The sequence below is a fragment of the Ostrea edulis genome, chromosome 9 (genome assembly GCF_947568905.1).
Source record: "Ostrea edulis chromosome 9, xbOstEdul1.1, whole genome shotgun sequence".
Taxonomy (NCBI): domain Eukaryota; kingdom Metazoa; phylum Mollusca; class Bivalvia; order Ostreida; family Ostreidae; genus Ostrea; species Ostrea edulis.
Genome location: NC_079172.1, coordinates 73,489,265 through 73,506,363, shown reverse-complemented (window position 1 = coordinate 73,506,363; position 17,099 = coordinate 73,489,265). Strand labels below are relative to the sequence as shown.

The 17,099-nt window shown below is 35.8% G+C and overlaps 2 protein-coding genes across 2 annotated transcripts; both read left to right on the top strand.

Annotated features, from left to right (window-relative positions):
• Positions 1-6,112: 6,112 nt before the first annotated feature.
• Positions 6,113-8,345, top strand: LOC130050619 (RING finger protein 145-like). Its single transcript, XM_056150870.1, has one exon. The coding sequence runs from the start codon at positions 6,113-6,115 to the stop codon at positions 7,664-7,666; it is 1,554 nt and encodes a 517-aa protein (XP_056006845.1). The 3' UTR covers positions 7,667-8,345.
• A 3,775-nt stretch (positions 8,346-12,120) lies between these two features.
• On the top strand, positions 12,121-15,831 carry LOC130046658 (RING finger protein 145-like). The gene is made up of 2 exons (XM_056150586.1): positions 12,121-12,416; positions 13,653-15,831. Exons 1-2 carry the CDS (start codon positions 12,290-12,292, stop codon positions 15,194-15,196), a joined length of 1,671 nt encoding a protein of 556 aa, XP_056006561.1. The 5' UTR covers positions 12,121-12,289; the 3' UTR covers positions 15,197-15,831.
• The last annotated feature ends 1,268 nt before the right edge of the window (positions 15,832-17,099 follow it).

Genomic DNA, 17,099 nt, shown 5'->3' with positions numbered 1-17,099 from the left:
GTCAAGAATAAAATGCGAGATAGTATAACACCCTTCTAGTAAGTAAGCTGCTATTTACGAGATTCCATTCATATCTCAGGGATCTGATATCAGACAGTACAGAATGATATTCCTAGATAAGTTGCAAGAGATCCCATTCCATGTCTCGGGGATCTGATATCAGAGATTGTAGAATGATACCCCTAGATAAGTTGCAAGAGATTCTCAGGAATCTGATATCGGACAGTAGAGAATGATACTTCCAAGAAAAATCTTATGTTAAATCTGATGTTGAATAGTACAGCATGTATCTAACATAAATTTGAAATCTTACTGCAATATGTCAGGGGTCTGCTGTAAGATGACTATGCTTGCTGATGTTATCTAAAATAAATCATACGATTCTATTAATATTTCAAAAGGTCAATAATACTCATTACTACTCTTAATTGAGAAATCATTTAATACCAATTCTAACGTACAGTTTCGCCTGGCATCCAGCTTAGCCTGAAGTTTGGATCAAGTCTTCTCTTTTTTGATATTCCTGTAATCACATCTATGCATATAGTAATTCAATACTGCAAATAAAGAAATTTAGGATATAGTGAAACTCGGGTCATGTATTGTATAAAATGTTTTATACTTTAAAAAGCAACGTGTTAGTAAATATTCCCAGGAGTGCTATCATGAAGAAATAAACCACATTGTAAAAACATCGTTATACTTGAAAATCATGAAGAGATGCAGACTTGCAAATTCAGAGAAAGAACATTTCTATTTTTTCTTTTACCGATCGCCATAAAATGGCTGAAACAATGACAAAACGGTGCAAAACCATAAACAATTAATCATTCTTTTACTGAAATGTCAAGCTAGAACAATGCTTTATAAAAAACAAAATGGACAGGTATCCTTGCAAAAAGTCTGTTTGACGTGTTTCATACCAATTGTAAAGCCGTTTTTTGGTACTCTGATCCTAACTAAGGATTACTTCGTTTACTTGATCAAGATATAATGTTCAAGGCGGATGTGACCGGTCCACAGGGAGCGCTTACTCCTCCTAGGCACCTGATCCCACTTCTGGCATATCGAGGGATCTGAGTTTGGCCAACTCTCTATTTTGTATTCCTTATGGGAGTTATGAGATTAATCACTGTTCGTTATCTTCATCTTTTCATCCTTGAGTACAAACATCCTCATATTGCAAAATCATTCTTCTTGTCCTCTTTCCTGATAACTGACCTTAACTAAACAGTAAATAAAAACAATTTTTAAAAAAACTTTATAACTTACAGTGTCATTGTATCATGAATGATATTTGTTATTGAAGATTACGTATTTGTGTGCAACTTATTCCCACAGAACGAGATTTACTATTAATTTGAATACTGGATATAACTCAATACTTTGTTGTTAAGATAAATCAGATCCAAACCGTGAATCAATGAAATATACGTTTTCATCTAAAATTCTAGATCATGACACTGTGGCACTCGGTTTGTGCAAATATAAGGTTTGGTCATCTTTTCAGACTTGCATATGGAAGGTGAAGATAGCGAACAGTGATCAATCTCCTAACTCCTATAAGCAATACAAAATAGATAGTTGGGCAAACACGGAACCCTGGACACACCAGAGGTGGGATCAGGAGTTGTATGCATAAAAATTCTTAAGTCCTTAAGCATATACTTAAGCATGAATTTCTTGCTTAGCAGGTTGAGATTTTACTTAGCATATTGCTTAACAGATTGCATAAAACTTCTTAACTCTTAAGTATATGCTTAGTATATGCTTAAAGTTAAGCATGGTCTTTACTTGTCTTAAGTTCTTAAGCATATTGCTTAGCAAGAACAAAATGGCTGACAGAAAACAGAGAACATTCAAACCACGAATTAATCCCTTAGAATCAATGACAGCAGCAGAACTCCAGCACAGATTTAGATTTGATCAGGAAGGAATTGAATTTATAACAGATTTAATTCAAAATGACATTATGCCTTTGACCAACAGAAATCACAGTGTGCCTGCAATTGTGTAAGTCATGGTTGCCTTGAGATACTATGCTACAGGTAAGATGCAGCTATGTAGTGGTGACAACTTTGGTCTTCACCAGTCAACTGTTTCAAGAATAATTCAAAGAGTTACTACAGCTCTTGTTAAACCAAATATTGTCAAGCGATTCATTTCCTTTCCAATGGACCCAGGAACTATTAGAAAGCACCAGGTTGACTTTTTTGCCATTGCTGGTTTCCCTGGCGTGGTTGGGGCGATTGATGGAACTCATGTGCGAATTATAGCTCCCAGTGAACACGAAGTGGAGTATGTCAACCGGAAAAACTTTCACAGTATAAATGTACAGATTGTATGTGATGTCAGTTATAAGATTTTAGACATCGTGGCAAGCTGGCCGGGAGCGACTCACGATGCCAGAATACTGAGGGAGAGTGGTCTATTTCAGCTCTTTCAACGACGTTTATTGCCCGTGAAATGCCATCTTCTCCGTGATAGCGGTTATCCTGGGAAAGACTGGCTGCTGACACCTTTTTTAAATCCACAAGAGTGGGCAAGTCACAGGACAAAAGTTTTTTTTTCTCTTGTCAAAGTTTTTAACAAATTAAGTTATCTTCAGCATTGGTTACAAAAAAGAGAGAATATTTTGCATTGAAAATAAAATTAGTGAAGAAAATGTGCGATTCCTCCCTTACAGTATAATTGCGACTCATATAAACTGCACGAAATAATATATTACATTATAAGTAAATCATCAACGTCACAGAAAAAATGAAATTGATGTTATTGTTAGATCATACTATTACTTACACTTGTATAGCATGCTATTTTTAGATTTATTCCTCTTTAAAGACATCTCATAAATTTACAAGATAATTTATCTTATAAAACTTACAAGATATTTTCTAAAGTTTATGAAATATATTAATTGTATCCTTTATAATTGGATATCTGATAAAATATACAGTAATTTATATATTTTTCTTAATAAATATATGTTATATATTTTATAAGATATCTTAGAAAACATATCTTATGTCTTTTAAGATATCTCAAACTTAATAAGATATTTTATAAGATATCTCAAAAACGAATTTTTATAAGATATCTTGTTAACTTTATAATGTATCATATGAATTTACTTTTATAAGGTATCTCATAAAACATATAAGCTATCTTGCATGTATATTATAAGATATATCAAAGTTTGAGCTATATTTTTTTTTAAAAATTGTTTATGAGATATCTTATAAGATATGCAAGATAACTGATAAAGCTTGTGAGAAATCTTATAAAACATTTAAGATATCTTGTGTTTTATAAGATATCATTAAATAAATTTAAGATACCTTCTAATAAGATATCTGTTAAACATGATAAGATATCATTTGATATACAAGCTATCTTATAAAGCTTAGGAGGTATCTTTCATAATTTATAATATATATCTTAAATATTTTATCAACCGTAAATTATATGAGATATATATCAAGGTAGATCTATTCTCATTCTCATTCTGAACTTTTGTCATAATTTAGATATTTCACAGTTAAAAAAAGCAGGTGTCCCGGTAGGGTGGAGTTAGCGCTCTCGCTTCTACAGTAACAGTTGCGACCCGAGTTCGATCCCCTAGTGCCAATATCCGTGCATCAAAGGACCCCATTGCAAATCAATTTCGAGCTTCCATGGGTTATCCCTGTACTTATGCATGCACATTGTATTTATTTCTTATTTATTTAGAAGGGTCATATCGATCAAAGGTTTTTACATTATTCATATCTTTCTGTCATTAAGTTAAATTTAAAATTTCTCAAAATAGCAATGGTTTATTTCTTCTCAACCTCCTCCACCGTTCGCTTGTTGGAGGAAGAGGCATTGATGGCATCTGTGATTTTCCTCCAAATCTCCCGTTTCTTTAATGTCGTAACCCCCGTTCCGAATTTAGCTCGAAGGATACTTATATGTTCCTCTACACACTTGCTTAAAAACAAGCATTCATCTGCTGTCCAATTCGGTTTTCTTTTCTTAGTTGTCTGTAATGACTGACTCTCAACACCTTCTCTTTCTGCCATATTTTCAAGGATCAATGCAGATGCAGACGATAAAATCGGATATAACGTCATATAAAACGACATTTGATTTTTGGTCTATTTATTTTATTAACCTTGCATAACACAAAAAATTATAGTATTTCATCATTTATCAGCGATACAAGAGAGACTTATCAAGAAAATGTTCAACTATATGCAATCTGTGTTTACGGTAAAGTGAAAGCGGAAATGACGTTTGACATAGCAACGATAAACTTAAGCAGATTGCGATGTACTTAGCTAAGAACAACTAAGCATGTTGCTTAGAGGTTTTATGTAACGGAACTTAAGAATCTTACTTAGCTAAGTATATTCTTAAGAAATTTAAGTATATACTTAAGAAAATTCTTAGAATTTTTATGCATACGACTCCAGGTGCCTAGGAGAAGTAAGCATCCCCTGTTGACCGGTCACACCCGCCGTGAGCCACATATCTTGATCAGGTATACGGAGCCATCCGCAGTCAAAATCAGTGTGCCAAGAACGGCTTAACAATCAGTATGAAAAATGTCAGACAGCATTTGACCCAATGCGAGATTGTATTGACGAACTAGATCGTTATAACGACCATATATAAGTTCCTAAGAGGGTGAAACACTGAGAAAAACCTATATTCACGCTTAAAAGGTCCAGTTCCAATCTACATTTCACATTAAGCCCAAATAAACTAACGCTAACGAAATGCAATATAACACTGACCTTTATCACAAGGTTGAGGTACGTGTGTCGGGAAAACACGTGATCATCAGACACCAGTGACGTGTTACGTGGGTTCTCTTGCAAGACCATTTTTGACGTGACTGTAAAATCTGTATGCAATTTTTGCGCCACTTCTTCCATAAAGTAAATGTAACTGCCAAGATTTGCACTCGTTTCCATTGTCATTTATGAATAACCTTGCTTCCGAATGATACATCTCAGAGGTACGGTTGGTGTTCTGGGTTAGAAGCAATGATGGACATAAAGGGAATACGGCGTAGAGTTGATGGTTGCACAAACGTCTGATAGGGAAAGTTAAAAGAACGCTATGGGTAAGAACCCCGCAAAATTGTAATATCATGAAATTCCGGTATTGCCAGTCATCCTCATCCACACTCCTCCCATTTGAGATCAATGCGGATCATTAAAATCCATTATACTTTGTATCCAACATTGTTGCAGCCCATTCTTATCTCATCTACAGCTCCTACACAATTTGCATCATAGCCTGAGCAGAGTATTTTGATTGGTCCTCTTCTACCATGAATCTTCTAAACGGATTGATAAAAGAAGACAAACAGAGATCTTGAAAATCCTCCAACCCTAATGTTCCTTATTTTTGCCGGAAAATTTTCATTTTAAGTGAAAAACGATGATGAAAAAGACATCTTTTAGGCAGTTAATCTTCTCTCGCCACAATTTAAAAAAATAACATAACAACGTTAGAATAAGATAGATCTCACGAACCTGTACTCAGGACACACGTCTACTATAACCTGAGTTACTTTATTTTGGTCAGTTCCAGGATCAAAGTTTGTCTCATAATAACCTTTTTTGGATTTCTGTGAATACGAAATGTGTAAAATAATATGCAAGGAACATGTCATTTCTCCGTACATGTATATAGTGGTATGCATCATGTGACTGATACAATACACTATCATATGTCTTAGGACAAACGGAAAATAGAAACTGAAAACAGTTTCAGGCTTACTTTACTGTGGTACAATAACATGGATATAATTTGGGATATACATACATGTATATCAATTATGTATTCTATTGTGATATATACAATGGTACCCGACATTTACACTGATTTTTACAACGGGTAACTCCGTTTACTTGATCGAGATATAAGGCTCACGGCGGGTGTGATGCCTACTCCTCCTAGGCAACTGATCCCACCTCTGTTCTATCCAGTGGTCCGTATTTACCCAATTCTTTATTTTGTATTGCTTATAAGAGTTGTGAGATTGATCAATATGCGTTACCTTCACATTTTGTGTAGAGGTTGAAATATTTTATTTACCTTTTCAGTGCTAGTTGTATCAATGGCAGCCATACTTCTTCCACATAATCATCTGTTCTCCGTGTACAAGTACTTATTTGGTGCAGCCTTCATGTTCATAATGCACTCCTCCACCCGCTATTTGATCGACAAAAGCAGAAATCATCCAGACAACGACAACAAAATATTTGGCGATTTCATTATTTTTGGTCTTGCAGAGCTGTTAGCTTTTCTTCTATTTAAAGAGAAGACATGGGAACCATATGTTTTAAGTGCGTACCACTTACCACTAATCACGAGGTTTCTTGAACTCCCTGCTTCAATCACCGGATGTTCGTTTCACCTGACAGATGGACTTGTGTGTTATTACTTTATATGCCAAGCCATAAACATGTTCATCACTGGTGTTGACAAAATTAAGAAACAGGTTACTACATGGATCTATTTAGTCAACATTTTTGGCTTCTTCCCTGTCATAAAATCAATTGCCGATTCTATTCACCTTCCACAACAGCTTTTGATGTTTTATTTTGTCTCGTTTGCTTACAAACTCTATCACTATACCGCACAGACTTCCAGTGTAAACTTGGTATCCTTGTCGAAGCTGGATGCTACAACATTTCTCTTCGCCATTGCTGGGCAATGTTGCAAGACGTATGCAGGACTCGTTTCGATGTGTGTCGCCACTTCGTATTTGTCCCATTATCTTTCTCGGCTAGTTAACCTTTATCTTTATGGATGGAAAAGCACAGGCATTGTCAGTGATATTTCAGATGTTATGCTTGGTGTTTTTGTTTTTGTGATGTGTGTATCTGCAGGGATCCTTAGACCATCAAATTCTTGGAATGAGTTTATACTAAAAGGCGCCGTGTTTAAAACTATATTAATGTACTTTACATTAGGTTTTATTATGTGCACGTATGCAATGGTCGATCCAGCAATTCAAACATTTAGTTCAATGCCAACATCAAAACCATTCAAACACTTCCGAGGCCTCACGTTGTATATGTCTTTCCTGGTATTTACAATGTACATAATATACAAGCTTCAACAATACGATAACATACCATTGATTATCATTGGTTTTTCCACTTCTCTCCAGGTAATGGCTTCCATTGTGATTTTTTTCTTTTTTGTGTATGATGGCGTTTGCTCGCACTCTATGGAGAACTTAGATGACATAATCTTTTATATTCGATCCACAGTGAGGTTTCAGGATTTTGTAGGATCTCTCATTTTGGCTTGCAGGGGAATATGGTTTATTACAAATGGTGTATTTAGCTGGATCCAAATTCCATTTTTTATTCTAAATTGCTATGAAAACGTATGGAAGAGAGTGAAAAGTGGCTCGAGAATTTTTGTGCTAAGAAGAGACGCATTTAAGAAGTTGAATGTTTTAGAAACTGCAACAAATCAACAAATTCGGAACTGCGACGATGTGTGCTCTATATGTATTCGGCAAATGTCGTCTGCTAAAATCACCCCCTGTGGACATCTCTTTCATGAGACATGTCTAAAGAAATGGATATACGTGAGAGATTCATGCCCTCTCTGTCTCCACAAACTATACAGCATAGGCCCCGATACAACACAGTAAGAGTGACGGAAGTTCCACTCTTGTCAAACAAAAATACCTTTTGAGTTTTGATTACCTTTACATGATTTTAGGAGATCATATTCTAAAGTGAACATTACTTTATGCCTTGGTGAGAAAAACTGGAAGCTGATCATCGTAAAGAGGCTACGAGATGAGATGCAGATTTGAAATATGCCGTGGTGAACTGCAACATAAAAAGATTCGGACTGGACCGAGTAGGAAAATAATCAACTCCATCTTTTGATCACGAAATCACATTTTAAGCGCATTTGATTAGTCAATCAAAGACTAACATTGCAAAACCTGAATCAGGTCAAATAATTCATTCCACTGTAACAAAACATATATTATATAGGATACGAGATGAAACGTGATAATTTATTTCACAAATCCATGTGTATATAACTTCCTGTTTACAATCCTTGTCAGCGTTGTATTCACAGAAAAATCATTAATGATTATTTTAATGCACATAGAGGTAGTTATAATTGTGATGTACCTGTAACTCTCCCGTTAGGTAGACTCGCCTTTGTTTTTATGTAATAGCTAGACAATTTCTATCAGCAATTCCACTGGAAAAATATCACCGTCATTAAACAGTTTATTATTATACAGATATCAGTGTGAAAATAATTCAAGAAGTATTGTCATCAAATACCTAGTCATAGCCTTCAATATTTAAAAAAAAATATATTGTTGAATTCTATTATCAAATTATATTTGTAACATTATGAGTGCATGCTAACTGTGAAATGAATAATGAATTAAAACACCAAAATCATGTTCGGTTTTGTCAATGCAATTTTTGATGGAATAGTTATCAATTTACAACACATTTTCTAACTTGTTCTTTTGAAATAACTCATGATTTTTCTATAACGTGGTTCACTACTTCTTAGTCTTTCACTTCGTAATGTAAAATTATTTTCATTGTGAATTAATTCACTTATATATATGGACTCGTCTTGTCATTTAAAAATATTGCTTCATACAGATGAATTGCTACATGCCCATGCAATACCACGAACAGACCACCACCCAAATTATCTATAACACTACCTACACACGACAGGCGGGTGTGATCGTTCAACAGGGAATGCTTACTCCTCCTAAGCACCTGATCCAGCCTCTGGTGTGTGCAGGGATCCGTATTTGCCCAACTATCTATTTTGTATTGCTTATAGGAGTTATGAGATTGAACGCTGTTCGTTGTCTTCACCTTTCATACCGCCACCCATATTTTTGTTAAAACCACCTACACACCAACAACACATTAGATTACACTACTCACGTTTTCATTAACACTATTCAGATAAGCAATCTGACGTCAGACAGTACAACATCCTACTACAAGATAAACTGACATGAGATTCCATACAATATGTCAAGAATAAAATACGAGATAGTATAACACCCTTCTAGTAAGTAAGCTGCTATTTACGAGATTCCATTCATATCTCAGGGATCTGATATCAGACAGTACAGAATGATATTCCTAGATAAGTTGCAAGAGATCCCATTCCATGTCTCGGGGATCTGATATCAGAGATTGTAGAATGATACCCCTAGATAAGTTGCAAGAGATTCTCAGGAATCTGATATCGGACAGTAGAGAATGATACTTCCAAGAAAAATCTTATGTTAAATCTGATGTTGAATAGTACAGCATGTATCTAACATAAATTTAAAATCTTACTGCAATATGTCAGGGGTCTGCTGTAAGATGACTATGCTTGCTGATGTTATCTAAAATATATCATACGATTCTATTAATATTTCAAAAGGTCAATAATACTCATTGCTACTCTTAATTGAGAAATCATTTAATACCAATTCTAACGTACAGTTTCGCCTGGCATCCAGCTTAGCCTGAAGTTTGGATCAAGTCTTCTCTTTTTTGATATTCCTGTAATCACATCTATGCATATAGTAATTCAATACTGCAAATAAAGAAATTTAGGATATAGTGAAACTCGGGTCATGTATTGTATAAAATGTTTTATACTTTAAAAAGCAACGTGTTAGTAAATATTCCCAGGAGTGCTATCATGAAGAAATAAACCACATTGTAAAAACATCGTTATACTTGAAAATGATGAAGAGATGCAGACTTGCAAATTCAGAGAAAGAACATTTTTATTTTTTATTTTACCGATCGCCATAAAATGGCTGAAACAATGACAAAACGGTGCAAAACCATAAACAATTAATCATTCTTTTACTGAAATGTCAAGCTAGAACAATGCTTTATAAAAAACAAAATGGACAGGTATCCTTGCAAAAAGTCTGTCTGACGTGTTTCATACCAATTGTAAAGCCGTTTTTTTGGTATTCTGATTCTAACTAAGGATTACTTCGTTTACTTGATCAAGATATAATGTTCAAGGCGGATGTGATCGGTCCACAGGGAGCGCTTACTCCTCCTAGGCACCTGATCCCACTTCTGGCATATCGAGGGATCTGAGTTTGCCCAACTCTCTATTTTGTATTCCTTATGGGAGTTATGAGATTAATCACTGTTCGTTATCTTCATCTTTTCATCCTTGAGTACAAACATCCTCATATTGCAAACTCATTCTTCTTGTCCTCTTTCCTGATAACTGACCTTAACTAAACAGTAAATCAAAACAATTTAAAAAAATTTTTATATCTTACAGTGTCATTGTATCATGAATGATATTTGTTATTGAAGGATTAAGTATTTGTGTGCAACTTATTCCCACATAACGAGATTAACTATTAATTTGAATACTGGATATAACTCAATACTTTGTTGTTAACATAAATCAGATCCAAACCGTGAATCAATTAAATATACGTTTTCATCTAAAATTCTAGATCATGACACTTTGGCACTCGGTTTGTGCAAATATAAGGTTTGGTCATCTTGTCAGACTTGCATATATAAGTTCCTAAGAGGGTGAAACACTGAGAAAAACCTATATTGACACTTAAAAGTTCCAGTTTCAATCTACATTTCACATTAAGGCCAGATAAACTAACACTAACAAAATGCAATATAACACTGACCTTTATCACAAGGTTGAGGTACGTGTGTCAGGAAAACACGTGATCATCAGACACCAGTGACGTGTTACGAGGGTTCTCTTGCAGGATCATTTTTGACGTGACTGTAAAATCTGTATGCAACTTGTGCGCCACTTCTTCCATAAAGTACATGTAACTGTCAAGACTTGCACTCGTTTCCATTGTGATTTATGAATAACCTTGCTTCCGAATGATACATCTCAGAGGTACGGGTGGTTTTCTGGGTTAGAAGCAATGATGGACATAACGGGACTGATGACAGAGCGGAATACGGCGTAGAGTTGATGGTTGCACAAACGTCTGCCAGGGAAAGTTAAAAGAACGCTATGGGTAAGAACCCCTCTAAACTGTAACATCATGAAATTCCGGTAATGCCAGTCATCCTCTCCCACACTCCTCCCATTTGAGATCAATGCGGATCATTAAAATCCATTATACTTTGTATCCAACATTGTTGCAGCCCATTCTTATCTCATCTACAGCTCCTACACAATTTGTGCCACAGCCTGAGCAGATTATTTTGATTGGTTCTCTTCTACCATGAATCTTCTAAACCCATTGATAAAAGAAGACAAACAGAGATCTTGAACAATTTCCAACCCTAATGTTCCGTATTTTTGCCGAAAATCGTTCATTTTAAGTGAAAAACGATGATGAAAAAGACATCTTTTAGGCAGCTGATCTTCTCTCGCCATAATTTTAAAAAATAACATAACAACGTTAGAATAAGATAGATCTCACGAACCTGTACTCAGGACAGACGTCTACTATAACCTGAGTTACTTTATTTTGGTCAGTTCCAGGATCAAAGTTTGTCTCATAATAACCTTTTTTGGATTTCTGTGAATACGAAATGTGTAAAATAATATGCAAGGAACATGTCATTTCTCCGTACATGTATATAGTGGTATGCATCACGTCACTGATACAATACACTATCATATTATACCTTAAGACCAACGGAAAAGAGAAACTGAAAACAGTTTCAGGTTTACTTTACTGTGGTACAATAACATGGATATAATTTGGGATATACATATACCTTTATTTTTATGGATTTTTTTTCCTAAGCCTCCATGATGAACTGAGATTGAACAGGAAACTTCAACTCTACACGTGCATGATCACGTGTATTTCCTTGTTTGGGAGAGTACTTTATTTTAGATCAGTAAGAAATATATCATTATATTTCTAGAAATAACAAACGTATGTGCACATCCATATGTGCAGTTGTGTGTCCAACAACATTTGCGTAAAACAACAAAAAACTCTCCGGCTAGATTGGCATACAGGGCACTGTATTTAAACATCCAGAAGAATGTAGTGTAACGAGATATTACCTGTTTGTATTACTCAATTAACTTCCCATACTACTAAATGTGTGTATGAGATATATTTCCTTATGTGTAATATATGTTGATATTAAATTACATGTCTAGTGATAATTTCGTTACAGATTGAAAATTCTAAACCGAAAGTAGGATCAATATTCATATACCCCTGAAGACAGCACGTGCACTTCTGAAAACTAGTATAAAGACTTCGAATTGTGATATTGAGGTTTAGGTTAAGACGATGCCTGTGTTGTCTATCTACAGTCATTTTCTAATGGGACTGGCCATCGTTTTGAGACAACCAGCCTTCTTTTTAATCGAGATATGCTTAGAGGAAACTTTTTATCAATCTTTTATTGTGTCTACAGGTAGGTGGTGTCATATCTGCTTAATTCAACCAGTACAAGCTTATCCCTTAAAAGACGTGAGAATGCTAATGTCATATATGTTTTTTACTATGGAAGTGGGGGTTATAAGAAATGTTTAATCATCCAATTTCTATCACGGGTAATTTAACTTTCTTAGAGTTTTTAGATTTTTATGACCTTTATTTTCTGAAAATAATATCTGAAAATATTATTGGTTGCTTTGCATTGCAATATATAGTGATAAGATATTTAATGAATAAGTCGTGGTCATTTTTAGGAGTTTAGATAGTGTTTAGAATTAATAAAAATTATTCAATTTAGAAATAAATCGAAAATGAAAGATGCAAATGCTTTATTTTCTCAGTAACGTCATTTAGTACAAAAAAGGAAGAAGGAAAAATTTTTACCACGCGATTTTAAATAAAACGGCTGAGACCAGTATTTACCTGTAACGTCACGGAAGAAAACGAATGCAAAAACGTTATTTTTAGTTGATGCTAAGTATATCGATTGATTGATTGATCGATCGGACAAACATTAACTGTCTAAAGCGTATTGTTGCATTGCGATCTAAAAACGAGCGACATTGCTACACGTGAGCTTGTATATAAAAAACAGTTTGCGCTGAAGTATAAGACTCACCAAAGATGTCAAAATAAATACGATAATACTAGTTGTTCTATGAATAAGTTAAGATAACGAACAGTGATTATTCTCATAAATCCTTTAAAGAATGCAAAATTAAGAGTAGGAAAAACACGAACCCCTGGACATACCAGAGGTGGGATGAGGTGCCCAAGTGGAGTAAACACTCCCTATTGACTGTTCACACCCGCCATAATGTATCTATTTTCAGAATGACGTATTTTGGAAGTCAAACATGCATACTACACTACCATAGTAACGCTACACATAGAGCATGACGGCGCTATTAATCATTATGTATATCAATTATGTATTCTATTGTGATATATACAATGGTACCCGACATTTACACTGAAGTTGACAACGGATAACTTTGTTTACCTAATCGAGATATAAGGCTCACGACGGGTGTGACGGGCCAATAGGAGATGACTACTACTCCTAGGCAACTGTTCCCACCTCTGTTCTATCCAGTGTTCCGTATTTACCCAATTCTTTATTTTGTATTGCTTATAAGAGTTGTGAGATTAATCACTATTCATTACCTTCACATTTTGTGTAGAGGTTGAAATATTTTATTTACCTTTTCAGTGCTAGTTGCATCAATGGCAGCCATACTTCTTCCACAGGATCATCTGTTCTCCGTGTACAAGTACTTATGTGGTGCTGCCCTCATGTTCATGATGCACTCCTCCACCCGCTATTTGATCGACAAAAGCAGAAATCATCTACACAACAATGACAACATAATATTTGGCTATTTCATTATGTTTGGTCTTGCAGAGCTGTTAGCTTTTCATCTATTTAAAGAGAAGACATGGAAACCGTATGTTTTAAGTGCGTACCACTTACCACTAATCACGAGGTTTCTTGAACTCCCTGCTACAATCACCGGATGTTCGTTTCACCTGGCAGATGGACTTGTGTGTTATTACTTAATATACCAAGCCATAAACATGTTCATCACTGGTGTTGACAAAATTAAGAAACAGGTTACTACATGGATCTATTTAGTGAATATGTTTGGCGTCTTCCCTGTCATAAAATCAATTGGCGATTCTATTCACCTTACACAACAGCTTTTGTTGTTTTATTTTGTCTCGTTTGCTTACAAACTCTATTACTATACCGCACAGACTTCCGGTGTAAACGTGGTACCCTTGTCGAAGCTGGATGCTACAACATTTCTGTTTGTCATTGCTGGGCAATGTTGCAAGACTTACGTAGGACTCGTTTCGATGTGTGTCGCCACTTCGTATTTGTCCCATTATCTTTCTCGGCTAGTTAGCCTTTACCTTTATGGATGGAAAAGCACAGGCATTGTCAGTGATATTTCAGATGTTATGCTTGGTGTTTTTGTCTTTGTGATGTGTGTATCTGCAGGGATCCTTAGACCATCAAATTCTTGGAATGAGTTTATACTAAAAGGCGCCGTATTTAAAACTATATCAATGTACTTTACATTAGGTTTTATTAGTTGCACGTATGAAATGGTCGATCCAGCAATTCAAACATTTAGTGCAATGCCAACATCAAAACCATTCAAACACTTCCGAGGCCTCACGTTGTATATGTCTTTCCTGGTATTTACAATGTACATAATATACAAACTTCAACAATACGATAACGTACCATTGATTATCATTGGTTTTTCCACTTGTCTCCAGATAATGGCTTCCATTGTGATTTATTTATTGTTTGTGTATGATGGCGTTTGCTCGCACTCTCTGGAGAACTTAGATGACATAATCTTTTATATACGATCCACAGTACGGTTTCTGGATTTTGTAGGATCTCTCATTTCGGCTTGCGGGGGAATATGGTTTATTACAAATGGTGCATTTAGCTGGATCCAAATTCCATTTTTTATGATACATTGCTATGAAAACGTATGGAAGAGATTGAAAAGTGGCTCGAGAATTGTTGTGCTAAGAAGAGACGCATTTAAGAAGTTGAATGCTTTAGAAACTGCAACAAATGAACAAATTCGGAACTGCGACGATGTGTGCTCTATATGTATTCGGCAAATGTCGTCTGCTAAAATCACCCCCTGTGGACATCTCTTTCATGAGACGTGTCTAAAGAAATGGATATACGTGAGAGATTCATGCCCTCTCTGTCTCCACAAACTATAAAACATAGGCCGCGATACAACACAGTGAGAGTGACGGAAGTTCCACCATTGTCAAACAAAAATAACTTTTGATTTTTGATTACGTTTACATGATTTTAGGAGATCATATTCTAAAGTGAATATTACTTTATGCCTAAGTGAGAAAATCTGGAAACTGATCATCGTAAATAGGCAACGAGATGAGATGCAGATTTGAAATATGCAATAGTGAACTGCAACATAAAAAGCTTCGGACTGGACGGAGTAGGAAAATAATCAACTCTATCTTTTGACCACGAAATCACATTTCAATAGTCATTCAAAGACTAACATTACCAAACCTGAATCAGGTCAAATCATTCATTCCACTTTAACAAAACACATATGATATAGGATACGAGATGAAACGTGATGATTTATTTCACAAATTCATGTCAGTGTTGTATTCACAGGAACATTCATTAATGATTATTTTAATGCACATAGAGGTAGTTATAATTGTGATGTACCTGTAACTCTCCCGTTAGGTAGACTCGCCTTTGTTTTTATGTAATAGTTAGACAATTTCTATCAGCAATTCCACTGGAAAAATATCACCGTCATTATACAGTTTATTATTATACAGATATCAGTGTGAAAATAAATCAGGAAGTATAATCTCTTTTGATTTCTATACATAATCTCTTGCTATGCAATTGATCGATTAGTAGGCGTGAAGAGGGTGAAACACTGAGAAAAACTTATATTGACACTTAAAAGGTCCAGTTCCAATCTACATTTCACATTAAGCCCAAATAAACTGGCACTAACGAAATGCAATATAACACTGACCTTTATCACAAGGTTGAGGTACGTGTGTCGGGAAAACACGTGATCATCAGACACCAGTGACGTGTTACGAGGGTTCTATTGGAAGACCATTATTGACGTGACTGTAAAATTTGTATGCAACTTGTGCGCCACTTCTTCCATAAAGTCCCGTGGGGATCCGGGTTAGAATAGGTCCTCAGTGCCCCTTGCTTGTCGTAGAAGGCGACTAAATGGGGGGGGGGGTGTGACCTTCGGATGAGACCGCAAAAACTGAAGTCCCGTGTCACGGCAGGTGTGGAACGATAAAGATCCCTCCCTGCTCAAAGGCTGTCAGCGCCGAGCATAGGCCTAAATTTTGCAGCCCTTCACCGGCAGTGGTTACCTCTCGATATGAGTGAAATATTCTCGAGAGGGACGTTAAACAATATTCAATCAATCAATCTTCCATAAAGCATCTGCCAAGACTTATACTCGTTTCCATTGTGATTTATGAATAACCTTGCTTCGAATGATACCGGTGGTGTTCTGGGTTGACAGCAATGATGGACATAACGGGACAGGTGACAAGGCGGAATACGGTGTAGAGTTGATGGTTGCACAAACGTCTGCCAGGGAAAGTTCAAAGAACGTTATGGGTAAAAGCCCCGCAAAGTTGTAACATCATGAACTTCTGGTAATACCAGTCATCCTCACCCACACACCTCCTATTTGAGATGAATGCGGATCATTGAAATCCACTATACTCTGTATCCAACATTGTTGCAGCCGATTCTTATCTCATCTACAGCTCCTACAAAATTTGTGCCACAGCCTGAGCGGATTATTTTGATTGGTCCTCTTCTACCATGAATCTTCTAAACGCATTGATAAAAGAAGACGAACATAGATCTTCAACTACCTCCAGATGTACGTTGCGTGTTGTCAGGCAAGTAAAGATAATGACCCAGCGTTTTAAATTTGTTGCTCCACCACAAGCCTTTTGTGGTCACGAAAGAACAAGGCTCAAATGCATCAATACTTACGTTGGTAAATGGTGATGCAGGAGTGACTCGGTCTTCAGGAAAATCTGCCATTGTCTGCTGTTCGTTTTCTCCTCGTAATTTTCGATATACAAC

Excerpts from the sequence above, each read along its gene's own strand:
- LOC130050619 (XM_056150870.1), top strand. The coding sequence starts at position 6,113 with ATGGCAGCCATACTTCTTCCACATAATCATCTGTTCTCCGTGTACAAG.
- LOC130046658 (XM_056150586.1), top strand. The coding sequence starts at position 12,290 with ATGCCTGTGTTGTCTATCTACAGTCATTTTCTAATGGGACTGGCCATC. Across the intron at positions 12,417-13,652 it reads ATCTTTTATTGTGTCTACAG|TGCTAGTTGCATCAATGGCA; the intron begins GTAGGTGGTGTC and ends TTACCTTTTCAG.